The sequence below is a fragment of the Pan paniscus genome, chromosome 2 (assembly GCF_029289425.2).
Source record: "Pan paniscus chromosome 2, NHGRI_mPanPan1-v2.0_pri, whole genome shotgun sequence".
Classification (NCBI taxonomy): Eukaryota; Metazoa; Chordata; class Mammalia; order Primates; family Hominidae; genus Pan; species Pan paniscus.
In genome coordinates, this window is record NC_085926.1 from 124,906,240 (window position 1) to 124,918,942 (window position 12,703).

At 64.7% G+C, this 12,703-nt stretch overlaps 1 protein-coding gene across 2 annotated transcripts in view; it reads left to right on the forward strand.

Annotated features, from left to right (window-relative positions):
- The first annotated feature begins 400 nt into the window (after nucleotides 1-400).
- Nucleotides 401-12,703, forward strand: part of PLXNA1 (plexin A1) — a 54,275-nt gene continuing 41,972 nt past the window's right edge. Inside the window, exons 1-3 of one of the 2 annotated variants that reach the window (XM_034957294.4) lie at nucleotides 401-574; nucleotides 5,792-7,061; nucleotides 8,658-8,840. In XM_034957294.4, the coding sequence (XP_034813185.2) occupies nucleotides 5,811-7,061; nucleotides 8,658-8,840 (1,434 nt within the window). In that variant the 5' untranslated portion in view covers nucleotides 401-574; nucleotides 5,792-5,810. Of the gene's footprint in view, nucleotides 575-1,602; nucleotides 2,155-5,791; nucleotides 7,062-8,657; nucleotides 8,841-12,703 lie in introns of those variants that run through there. The other variant, XM_055110387.2, reaches the window with a different exon arrangement.

The following is a 12,703-nucleotide window of genomic DNA, read 5'->3' on the forward strand; positions in this document are numbered from 1 at the left end:
AGAGCTGGGAACACCCGGCCCCGCAAGGTCTGGGAACTGCGATTGCCTCTTTCAGCCTCAGTTTCCCCTCCCGTGAAAGGAGGCCATGCTCCTAGCCTGGGCACACTGAGCCAGGCCCTGTTCCCGGGGTCGCGGGCTAGCCCGCTCGAGAGCGGGGGGCTCCCGGAACTGCCCGCGCGGCCCCGGTGCCCAGAGAGTTGAGGCGGGCAGCCGTATCGCCCTTTGAAGACGCGCGGTGGGCCCCTGCAGGCGCGCGGCGCGGGGCAGAGCGCCCTCTGGAGGCCGCCGCCGGCCCCGCCCCCGCCCCGCCCCCGGGCTCTGGGCGGCGCATGCGCGCGGCGCGGGGCTCCGCGGGCGGCGAGAGCGAGGCCGGTCCGCAGCCGCGCGGCGCTCGGCGCCCCATTCATGCTGGGCATCGGCTGCGCGGCCACGCAGCGGAGCCCGGGCGCGGCGGCGGCCTCGGCCTGGGCGGCCTGCGCGGCTTCGGCGGCCCCGCGGCGGGGCGGACGGCGGCGGCGGCGCGGGCGGCTGGGCGCGGCGATGGCCGGCGGCGGGGCGCGCCCCGGGGCGGCGGGTGAGTCGGGGCGCAACTTTCCCCGCGGCGCGGGACGGTGGGCGGGGGCCGGGCCGGGCTGGGGTCCGGGGCCGGGCGGCCCGTGGGTGGGCGCGGGGCGGCCTCCGGCGGCGGCCCTCTCGTGAGGCGGCAGGCAGGGGGTGTGCGCGGGGACTGCGGCGCGCGTGTCCGCGGCCCGCGTGTCCCTGCGGCTCCGGCCCAGGCGTCCGCGTGTGTCCGGGCGCGGTCGCGGCGCCGACGCGGAGAGACCGCACCCCCGTGCGGCGGGGCTGGGACCGCGGCCCGGTATCCAGCGCCGCGGCCTCCCCCGCCCCCAGGCCGGGCCCGCCGAGCCCCGCGGCAGCTCCGGGGTGGCGGGGGGCGGGCGCTGCCCCTCCACGGAGGCTGGGGAGAAAGTTTGCGGCGGCCCCGCGGGGAGGCCCCTGCGGTGTCCAGGCCCGGCCCGGCCGCTGGACCTCGGCTCAGACCTCTGGCCGCGGGCGAGGACGGGATGGCCAGGCCCGGATAGGGATCGGAGCCTCCCAGCAGGGCCGCGGGGGCCGGAGGAGGTCGTGCAGGCTAAGTCCCCGGCCGGCCCTGGGGCGCGGGGTGGAAGTTGGAGCGGCTTCCCGACCACAGCTGCCACCGCTCCCACTGGCCCGGAGTGCGGGGAGGTGGGCTCTGGGTGCCGCCCAGGAGGCCGCCCCGCTCGGGCCTCCTCGGCCTCCCCCTCTCGGGGCCTCTCCAGGGTCAGCCGCTTCCCCCGGAGGCTTCCGATTGCTTCCTGGATAGTCCCGGGCCTGATGTGCGGCGAAGCTGGAGGCAGCGGGCCGATCCCGGGCTGCCAGGGGAATGGGGAGTGGGGACTCCAGGGAGGCCCATCAGTCGGCGTGAGGTCCCAGGTGCAGCCCTGGAAAGGAGGGGAGGGGCTCCGAGGGGCGGCCCCGGGCGGCGATTTGCCCCAGGCTTCTGTGTGGGGTTCTGGGGCCACGCCCCTTGAAAGAAAGGGGTGTGTGTGCGGGGGAGGGGACGTAGTCGAGCCTCTGTCCCCTCAGCGCGGCTCCTGTGGCTCAGGCTGCTCCGTGCTGCCCCATCTCCTTTCACACGTAGCCGGTTTGGGGGTCGGTGCAGGGATGGGGCGCAGTTTCTGCTCCCCGGGCCCTTGAGGAGCTTGCCTCAGGTCCCCTCGGCTTCCTGCGGCTTGGGGTGTGCGGCAGAGGCCAGGTGCTGCACCAGGGGCACCAAGATGCTGCCCGGCCCTTGAGGAGCACCCAGCCCCCTGCCAGAGGCAGGCATGTGAACCAGTGATTCGCTGCAGGGCCAGGCTTCCATTCCTGGGGGGTGCCGGTGGGGCCCAGGAAGGGCGTTTTGGGCAGAGAGGACAGCATGGGCGGAGGCCTGGGTTTGTGGCCTCAGTGTGTGCTCTGGGGGTGGGGGACACATGAGGTACCTGTGGACAAAGCAGACAGCCCTTTGCTGGACTCCTGACCCCCCAACGTCGTTGCCTGCCTGTTTTGAGCCCCCAGGAAGGCCCCCGTGCACAGAGCAGCTTAGAGCAGCTGGCCGGGAGGAGCGGGTACCCCAGGGGAAGGCCCGCAAAGGTAGGCACTTTTTCTCAGGAGCAGGACTCCAAGGCCTTCAGAGCCGGATCCCCTAGGACTGGTCGGGAGCAGGACCACTGGGACCACCTCCCATGACCCCCGTTGTGGGGGAGGCGGAGTGCCAGGAGCAGCTCTCTTCCCCCCCGGCTGCTGTTGTGAGCCACTGGGCAGGATGGCAGCCCCACACCCCAACCTGCCTGAGCCATAGCAGGATCTGGCGCAGGAGGACTTGGGGGGATTGGACTCTTCCTTGTGGGGAGGGCTTTGGGGGCCTTTGTTTCTCAGGGTGAGAAGGAGCTTTGGTGTCACTCAGGCCAGGAAAGGGAAGGGGACACTGCTGGCTTGGCGTTCCACCAGGCGGCGATCCCCTCCTGTCCAGGAGAGGAGCCCCTGGGCCGGGGCTCCTGCACGCAGACTGCGGGGTCTCTCTCCGCCTCTCTCTCCCTGGCTAGCCCCATCGGCATCCCAAGGCCAGTCTAGCCTCCCCTGCCCTGGCTCTGGCTCTGCCTCAGCCTAGAACAGCTCTGGCCATGCCGGAGAGCCACAGCTGTTCCTACTGCCCTCTGCACAGCCAGTGTTTCCCACCCCAGGCCTTTGCTCCTCCTATTCTGCCCCCCACCCCCACCACGAATGCCCACCCTCCTGCACCAGCTCCCAGGCTACCTGGTCCTCTCTTGAGGCCTTTCCCCAGCCACAGTGGCCAGCTCTGCTCCTCGGTAGAGTGCAGCATCTGCCCATGCTCCCCTCCTAGCCCTGGCATGGGCCCCTGGCACCCTGGCACCTGGGCCCAGGTTTGGAATGAATACATTTTTTCCTAGGCAGACCCAAGCCTATGAGAGTTGAGCCCTGCAGGCTGGCTGGCTGGTCCAGTCTCTGGAAGCTCGAAATTTGGGCCCTGCCCTGCTGGGACTAGTTGGGTGACCTTGAATCTGAGCCCCAAGTCTTATACCCCTAAGGTGGAAGAAGTGGCCCAAGCATTGTCACTGGCCTTTATTAGATGCTGGCCATGAGGGACCCAGCCCTAGGCTCGGGGCTCCCCCTTTCTTGGCCGGCAACCCTGTGACCCCAGGCAAGTCCCTTCCCAGCAGACTTTGTTGGGGCAGTGGGGTGAGGGTGGAGTTTGGGGCGGTGGGCCCAGGGCCAGGCTGGAGTTTGGATGGTGGCTTCTTAGCCTGGTCCCTCCTGTTGAATACAAAAAGTAGGGCCCATAATTGCATTAAGATGTGTATAATTATCCCAGAGGAGGGGAGAGCCCAGCCCCTGGTAATTGCAGGCCTGCTTTGAACTGATAAACGGTGAGTGATTCATGTTTTCATTGGAGTTCACATGTGCTCAGCTCCCAGCCCCGGCCCCACTGCCACTGTGAGGAGCCTGTTTTCTGGCTCCCGGGTCTTCCTTGAGCTCTGAGGCGGGGGCGGGAGTGGGGACTCCTCCCCTGCTGTTCTTGGGGCGCTGTCCGGCAAAGGCAGCTGGCAGCCTGCTAGGAGCACCCTGCAGTTCCTGCTCTGGGATTCCAGCCAAAGCTCTTTGCTTCTGAGAGCCTCGGTTTCCCCACCTGAGCAGTGGGTGTGTGCTGTGCACACGCTGGGCAGGGAGTGTGTGGGGAGTGAAGCAGGAGTGAAGAAGCATGGGGGGCTGCCGCACCCAGACCTGGCTGGCCCTCCGCATACCCTTCATTCATCCGCTCACTCACGGGGATTTATTGAGTCTTCCTGGGTCCCTGGCTTGGCTTGGGGATGCAGTGGCAACCACCCAGAGCCAGGCCCTGCTCTCACAGGGCAGCCATTCTGGCCGGGAGAATGGGAGCAATAAGTAATAGAGACCCTTCACGAGTCTTGTGCTGCAGATGAGAACAGGGTGACTGAGCAGGGCGGGGAGTGGAGACAGGGGCACAGAGGCCTGGGGGAGGGGCAGGCAGCCCCACACTGCATGTGGGCACCAGGCACAGAGGCTGATGGGACTGTGCCCAGCTCCCTGGTAGACTTGGAGAAGGCATCCATCTTCAGGCCTCAGCTTCCCCATCTGTAAAATGGGGCCAGACCATACAAGGGGTGTCTGGGATGGTCTGTGCAAACTGGCTGGCTGAGGCTTGAACTCAAGACTCAGGACTCAGCCTTGCTGTAGCCGGCTCCAGCCAGGAGTGGGTGAGAGGCCCCAGCACATCAGGCACATCCAGGGCAGCAGGCCCTACTGACAACCAAGGGGGTGGCACTGCTGACTATGCCTTGTGGGCAGGTGTGCCCTTTCCTCTTTCATCCATGAGAAAAGAGCTTTCATGCCCCTTTTGCAAATGGGGAAACTGAGGCTAGGAAAAGAGAGTGTCCCCATCAGAGTCATCTGCCTACAGAGTAACAGGGTCTAGATTTAGCCCAGTGCTTGGCTGCCAGTTGCTAGGCAGGGTGTGGTGAGACTTTTCCAGAGGCAGTGGAGGCCAGGACAGGATATGGGGACTCCCGCCAGGATCTGGGCAGCGCTGACCTCGTGTGCAGGTCAGAAGAGTGGCCTTAGCCTCTGCATAGGGACCTGGCTGTAGGTGGTTGTGGGTGGAGGGAGCCGAGTACCCTGGCAATCCAGGAAGGAGGGGTGTGCATTTTGTGGAGTTTGGGGTGGAGTCAATGGACCTTGGTAGTGAGTGTGACCAGGAAGTGAGGGCCCAATGTGGAGCAAGGCAGGAGGGGGCCACGCAGGTCTGGATGGGTATGGGGTGCTGAGGCTGGGAAGGGGTCACTGTGGAGGGGTGGAGTGCAGGGAGCACCTGCCAGCCTTCCCTGTGGAGGAATTCCTCTTTCCTTGGAGTTGGGTGTGAGGCTGGGAGCAGGACTGGTGGCTTGGATAGAGTGCTGAGAGTCAGGGCTGGTGGGCCAGGGAGCCTGGGAAGGGGCCGTGTGGCGGGGCACCCGTCGGCTGGGGTGGGGATGTGGGTGGGACACATTGCCTGGCTTCTGGACTGCAGGTCTCAAGGTTTATCCAGCATGGGGCTTGGGGTCCCACGGAGAGCAGCCCAGGCTGCCACCTATCCACAGTGAGAACTGCTGCCTGTGTGGCCTGGGCCTCCATGTCCTCTGTGGTTCCTGTGCTGTGGGCTGTCAGGGCGTGTTCGGGGGAGAGGCAGGGCTGTGGAGGTGGGAGTGAGCACTAAAGCCCATCTATGTCAAGCTTCTGTAGGGGACGGTGGTGGAGTATGTCCCCACCAGCCTCAGGCAGGGAGCTGGTGCCCACCCTGGGAGTACAGAGCTGTGGGGAGGGTCCTGCTCCCCAGTGCATAGGGAGGCTCTGGGTGAAGGCTGCTCTCCAGGTTGGTGTCAGATGTTGGTGTCAGCTGGGGTCCCATTCCACACCTCAGGCCCTTGTCACCTGCCTTCCTGTTCCTGGCCTCCGCCAGTGATGGCAGGGCACAGGTGCCAACGGAGTGACCTCTTGCCAGGTGTCCTGGGGATACCTGGTGTACCCCACAGCTTATAGGGCCTCAGGCCAGGGAGGTGCCCAGTTTGCCCCTGGCTCCTCCTGGTGGGTCAGGTCCTGCCTCCTGGATGTGCAGTGGGCACGCCCAGCACTGGAAGGGCTCACACTGGGAGATCATAATATCATGGGATGGGCCATGCCTGCATTCACATGCCCTCTTCTGCCCCTTCCCCAGGGCTGAAGCTCCCGGCACCATGATGCTCACCCCAGCAGGACCAGAGCACCAAGGCCCAAGTCCCCAGCCTGCCATGCCGCTGCCACCGCGGAGCCTGCAGGTGCTCCTGCTGCTGCTGCTGCTGTTGCTGCTGCTGCTGCCGGGCATGTGGGCTGAGGCAGGCTTGCCCAGGGCAGGCGGGGGTTCACAGCCCCACTTCCGCACCTTCTCCGCCAGCGACTGGGGCCTCACCCACCTAGTGGTGCATGAGCAGACAGGCGAGGTGTATGTGGGCGCAGTGAACCGCATCTATAAGCTGTCGGGGAACCTGACACTGCTGCGGGCCCACGTCACGGGCCCCGTGGAGGACAACGAGAAGTGCTACCCGCCGCCCAGCGTGCAGTCCTGCCCCCACGGCCTGGGCAGTACTGACAACGTCAACAAGCTGCTGCTGCTGGACTATGCCGCTAACCGCCTGCTGGCCTGTGGCAGCGCCTCCCAGGGCATCTGCCAGTTCCTGCGTCTGGACGATCTCTTCAAACTGGGCGAGCCACACCACCGTAAGGAGCACTACCTGTCCAGCGTGCGGGAGGCAGGCAGCATGGCGGGCGTGCTCATTGCCGGGCCACCGGGCCAGGGCCAGGCCAAGCTCTTCGTGGGCACACCCATCGATGGCAAGTCCGAGTACTTCCCCACACTGTCCAGCCGTCGGCTCATGGCCAACGAGGAGGATGCCGACATGTTTGGCTTCGTGTACCAGGATGAGTTTGTGTCATCACAGCTCAAGATCCCTTCGGACACGCTGTCCAAGTTCCCGGCCTTTGACATCTACTATGTGTACAGCTTCCGCAGCGAGCAGTTTGTCTACTACCTCACGCTGCAGCTGGACACACAGCTGACCTCGCCTGATGCCGCCGGCGAGCACTTCTTCACGTCCAAGATCGTGCGGCTCTGTGTGGACGACCCCAAATTCTACTCCTACGTCGAGTTCCCCATTGGCTGCGAGCAGGCGGGTGTGGAGTACCGCCTGGTGCAGGATGCCTACCTGAGCCGGCCCGGCCGTGCCCTGGCCCACCAGCTGGGCCTGGCTGAGGACGAGGACGTGCTGTTCACCGTGTTTGCCCAGGGCCAGAAGAACCGTGTGAAGCCACCCAAGGAGTCAGCACTGTGCCTGTTCACGCTCAGGGCCATCAAGGAGAAGATTAAGGAGCGCATCCAGTCCTGCTACCGCGGTGAGGGCAAGCTCTCCCTGCCGTGGCTGCTCAACAAGGAGCTGGGCTGCATCAACTCGGTGAGTGCGGCAGGGGCGCCCCTCCTCCCGCGGCCCCATCCCCTCCAGGGACGACGGCATCGGTGTCAGATGCACGCCCAGTGGTGCCTGCTGTGTGCCTGGCCTGGCTTTTGGCTTGGCCATCCCCAAGGCTTAGCTAGGTGGGGCTGCCCTTTTCCATCCCCCAGAGAGTGGGTTTGGACCCAGGGTGCTAGCCCCAAAGGCTGCTCCCAGCCATGATGCTGTCTTGTGCCTCAGAAGATGGGGTGACGAGGCCCTGCTGGCATAGTCCACAGCCCCTGTGGGACACTGGACAGAGTGCCAGCCACATGCCTGGTCCTACACCTGGTGCTTGCCTGCTCCATCTTGTCCCCATCCTACAAATGAGGTTACAGGATCAGAGAGGTGGGGTAACTTGCCCTGGGTCACACAGCAAGTGAGAGGCTGGGGCCAGAGCCTATCAGGTGAGCCCAGACACCATTTCCATGGAGCGCTTGTGTTCCCCACATGACCGTGGTGGCACCTGCCCGCTGGGCCTCTACTTTTGCCCAGCAATGGGAGCTGATGGTGCCATGGTGCAGGCCACAGTTAATAACTTGCAGAGAAAGTGACCCTGACTGCAGGGAGCCACAGCCACCAGCACCCATCAGAAGGCACAGCTGGGGTGGGGCCTCTATCTTGCTGCCTTTCAGGGAGTATCTTGTTCACACTCCTGGGCAGGCTCAGAGGGCACGGGCCTTGCTTAGGGTGGAAAGTGAAGGGGCTGGGACTCGGCCCAGACCTGGGACCCCCGAGGCCAGGCCTTCTGGGCTTGCTGCTGGGGGTCGCTGGCCATCGCAGGGGAAGGCCTCGCCCTCTCTGGCTGTAGTCTCCCATGTCTGACCTGAGGGTGATGCTGGTTTTGTCCTCAGGGCAGAGTGGGACTGCAAGGGCCCCTCAGCCCTTCCGTCTCACGCTCACTGCCTGTGTGAGGCAGGGCCCATGTGTGCTTGGCAGATGCAGTTGTCCACCCTCCCCTTGGCTTTTCAAGGAACGTGTTTTCTCTGCACCATACAGATGGAGACACTGAGGCTTGTAGGGGCAGAGCCTGGGTGAAGCCCCACCACACTCTCTCTTTGTGCCCTGCCCCAAGGCTGGGGCCTGCTCTTTCCTCCCTGGGGACAGTCCCCACTGCCCCCTCCCACCTGTTCATTCCATGTGGCCTAGCCCTGGCCCAGCCTCCCCTGCTCCTTCCTCCTGAGCAGCCTGGCACCCGCCAATGAACCCGCTGCAGACAAGGACCATCTGCCCCACTTCTCCCCACATCCCTTCCCTGCCTGCCCTGCCCTCTCCTTAGGCCTGGTGGTGGAGCAGCGCCCCCTCCACACTGGCCCCCAGCTGCTCCGGAACCTCAAGCTATTGATTGCTTTCTTGTGCTCTTAGCTGGGAGCCCGCCCTCTGCCTTTCAGGTGTGACCTGCTCCCTCCTGTCTTAAACCCTCTCTGTCTGCACATCTTCTCTGGGGGCTACCCCCAACCTCTCTAGAAAGACAACTGCACTCCCAGCCCTGCCCAGGGAGGCCCAGTCCTCCGGGAGAAGGTGCCCGGGGAGTGGCTCTCACCCTGCCCCTTCCCACAGCCCCTGCAGATCGACGACGACTTCTGCGGGCAGGACTTCAACCAGCCCCTGGGGGGCACAGTCACCATTGAGGGGACGCCCCTGTTCGTGGACAAGGATGATGGCCTGACTGCCGTGGCTGCCTATGACTATCGGGGCCGCACTGTGGTATTCGCCGGCACGCGAAGTGGCCGCATCCGCAAGGTCAGGCCTGGGTGGGGTGGGGTGAGGAGGGGGCTTGGGGCAGGAACAAAGGCTTGAGGCCGTCCCAGGTGGCAGGCCCAGTGCTGCTGTATGCTGTGGGAGGCTAGATCTGGCGTACAGGGGGCAGGGGGAATGTTGCCCTACACTAGGCCCGGTGACCTTGAAGGGCCCCACTCCCCTCTGTGCCTCTGCCCATGACTGGCCCCAGGCCCACTAAGCAAGGACACTTTGAGACCACGCAGGAGCCTGTGCAGGGGCCCAGGGATGCTGAGGCGGGGGCTGGCTCTCCAAGGGCACTTGACCTCCTGGGGAGGCTGCTGTGTGTGGGTGGTGAGGGCAGGCCTGCGCGGCCCCCTCCCCTCTGGGCCCTGCTCCCCAGCTAGGAGATCCAGTGTCTGCTGCCTCAGCACTCTGCCGGGCCAGAGGCCTTGGCCCTGCCTCTCCCCAGCCCCTCTACTGGGCCAAGGGCAGGGCAAGGGTAGTGCCCCCGCCTGTCTTTGGCTGGTGCTTGAGGAGCTCCAGCACACAGCCCTGGGCTGGCCCCACAGTGGCAGGGGGAGGGCTAGGTGCTACAGGCATGGCTGTCTGGTCTTCAGGGTTCTCCTTTCCTTCCCCAGAACAGTGGGCTGGACAGAGGCAGTGCAGAGCTTCCTGGAGGGTGTGGGTGGAGGGGAGCTGCCTGGGCTGGGGTGGGCACCAGGCTGGCCTGGTGTGGAGGAAGCTCCCGGAGAGACTGAAGGGTGGGGATACTTGGACACCCCAGAGGCCCAGTGGGCAGTGGTGGGCCCTGGGGTGCATAACCGGCACCAGAGGCTGGTGCTGATGCAGCTCCCCTGAGCCCATGTGTGCCCGCGAGTGGGGCTGGGCCGGGGGCTGGCCAGGGCTTGCAGCTCTCAGCCTGGTGCCAAGTATTAGGAAGGGGGCCTCCCATCTCTGCCATGGTAGTTGCCCTGGGAGTGGTGGGGAGTCCTGCCCCTCCCTGGCTCTGTGATCTCTGGGAGGGGATCCCCTGCAGCCTCAGCTTCCCTCTGTGAAATAAGCCAGATGTTCAGGCTCTGGGCTGGGGGCGGGGGGTGCTGGTGGTCTTGGGGCCCGTGGGGGCCCAGCTGCTGATTGTAGGCCCCCCAGGGTGGGGGTGCCCTGGGGTCCTGCTGGTTCTGCTCATAGTGGCTATGAGGCTGAAGCTGATGGGGAAAGTCCTCTGACCCCTGAGTTGGGTCCTCTGCTGTGACTTCCCTTTTGGCCCCCATGTGGGGTACCACCCTGTGGCTCTGGTGCGAGGCCCCTCCCGTCCTCTCAGCCTGCACTCCCTCTCCTCACACTGGAAGGCACACAGGGCTCTCGAGCGCATGGGGTGGGTGTTGGAGTGGGTTTTGCCAGACAGAGGACTGTGCTTGTGTGGAAGCCCAGTGCAGCAGCTTAGAGACATTTTGTGGGGCGCCCCAGAGCCTGTTACCCAGCCAGTGACCAGGTTCCTCTAGCCCTACCCTGTTCCTGCTGCCCGGCACTCACCCTCTTGTGCCCCAGGGGCACCGTTTGGGTCAGAGCTTTGCTGAGGGAGCAGCAGGACACAGCTGTTCCTCTGGGTGCCAGTTGGCCTGTCTCCCCTGCCTCCTCACCCCAGTTCCACAGAGGGAAACTGAGGTACAGAACAGGGAACTGCAGAGTTGGGCTTGGGCCCATCTATGGGAAGAGGCTGCTTCTGGGTTGAGATTCTACCAACTCTTCCCCTTCTTCCTGCCCCCATTCCTTCTCCCAATTTTCCCCTTCCCAGCCCTAGTCCCAAGGAGGACCATTCTCAGGGAGGCAGGCATGGGTGGAGCCTGTCCTCTGCTCCCTGGGCCAGGCGCCTCCTTGAGCCTGGCTTTGTGGGCAGCTGCTGGATGGTGCAGCTGGGAAGGTGGAGGCTGCGTCCTCATGGCCTGACATGGCTAGTTCCTTCCTGGTGACCCTGGCCGGGCCCCCACCCCTCAGAGCCCCAAGTTCTCCTCAGAGGCTCTAGGTGCCCATACCTGCCTCCCAGCACCCATCCTGGGTACCGCCTCCCTCCACCCCCAAACAAGTCTGGGCTGGGTGCCGTGGGCCACGTGTGAGTGGCACCCTTTGGGAGCATCTGGGGTCAGCTGTGCCCAGGGGTTGCTGGCCTGGCAGAGTCTGCAGTCGGGGACTTGGGTCTGAGTTTTGTTCGGAGGCCCCCCCAGGCAAGGCATGCCTCTGCTTTGTCCCCCTGGATGCAGACACGGTCATGTTGGTGAAGAACCTGCCACCTGTACTCTTTCACCCAAATCCACCTGCTCTCAAACTGTCCAGCAGCTGGGCATGTCCCGTGCAGGGTTTTTGAACCTCAATGTCATGCAAATGGCTGCATGTCAGTGTGGGTCCCAGCCCTCTCCTGCCCACTGTGTGGCCTTGAGCAAGCCGTCCAGCCTCTCTGAGACTTGGTGTCTCCTCGTACCATGCGGACCTGGCATGCTCGTGTGGCCTGGGGTGTGTGATGAGTGTTGACCGTGCGCCAGCACCCTACAGAGGCCTCATAGCAGCCTGTCATCTGTTTGACAGGTGGGGAAACTGAGTGCTCAAGGCAGGTGCTCAGGGCTGCTGGCTCTTCCCTCCCTTTCTGCGGTTCCTTGGAGGAGGCTGGGCAGAGTTCTCTGCTAGCCTTGAGAGCTAGGCCCCTTCCTCAGTGACCCCCTCTCTGAGGAGCCCCTTGCCACCCACTCCCACCTGTGTTACAGTCCAAGACCCTGGCTGTCTGGCTAGCTCCTGCCCTCCGACCTGGCTGGGGGTCCTGCTGCTGTGGGTGCATTTTGGGGTGGCTGCCTGTTCCATCCGCTCTGCCTCCCTTGTTCCCTAGTTACCGTGGGACCTTCAAAGCCTAACTTCCCACCACAGGCCACATGGGCAGAGGGTTCCCTGGGTTTGGGGTGAGGGGCCAGGAGGAGGAGATCTACCCTCACTTGTTCTGGGGCCTGGGTTCGAGTCCTACTCTGCTTGCCTCGGCTCTGTTATGTCCTGCAGACTCCAGTGCGAGGCCTCTGGCCTTGCTCCACTGTGAAGGATGCTTGCTCCCTGCTGGCCACACAGGCCTCTACTTGGCCTGGCCCGGGGGCAGCAGAACTTCACTTCTCCTCGTCTCTCCTTGTCATGCTGACCCAACCTGTGTGTGGGGCTGGCTGTGGTCCAGGGTCCAGAGCCAGGGTAAGGAGGGCCATGCTGAGCCCGGCCCCTGGGCTGCCCTGCCTCCTTCTTGCTCTCAGGGCCTTGGGAGGGGCCGGGCCCCGGGGCTCCCTCCTGCCTGTTCACATAGGGCTTCTCCTTCCCTGAGGCAGCTGGCCTGGCTGTGCTCTCAGAGCACAGGGCCCCGCCTCCTGCCTTCTTCACTTGGTCTCCTGGAGCTGGGCCCTGGGGACCCCCAGCCCACGCTTGACCCAGGGGCAGGCCTGCCAGGCTGACCACTCCCTGTCTTTCCCAGGCCAGTCCTTTCCGGGCTTTAAAAAGTGTCTGGGGAGCTCCAGGGACTTGGCTGGCCCCGGGCCAGTTCCTGTCAAACTGTTGTGGTGTAAAATTGTAGCTGATTAATTTAAGACCTGCCAACTTCGGCTATGGGGCTGACTGAGGGTGCCCCTGTCCCCCCTCCTTTCACCAGAGCCTTGCCTGGCACCTGCTCTGCCCCCACAGAGGCAGCCTCTCCCCCTGGGGTGCCTCTCTCAGCGAACTTCCTGGGCCCTGCTCCCAGCTCCTCCCGTGGCAGCTGGGGACCCCGGGCCATGTCAGGAGCTCACAGGAGCAGCCCCTGTTTTGGGTCCTGTAGCATCAGCCCAAGTACCCCCATGGGAGGGGAGAGCACAGGCCCCGGCCTGCAG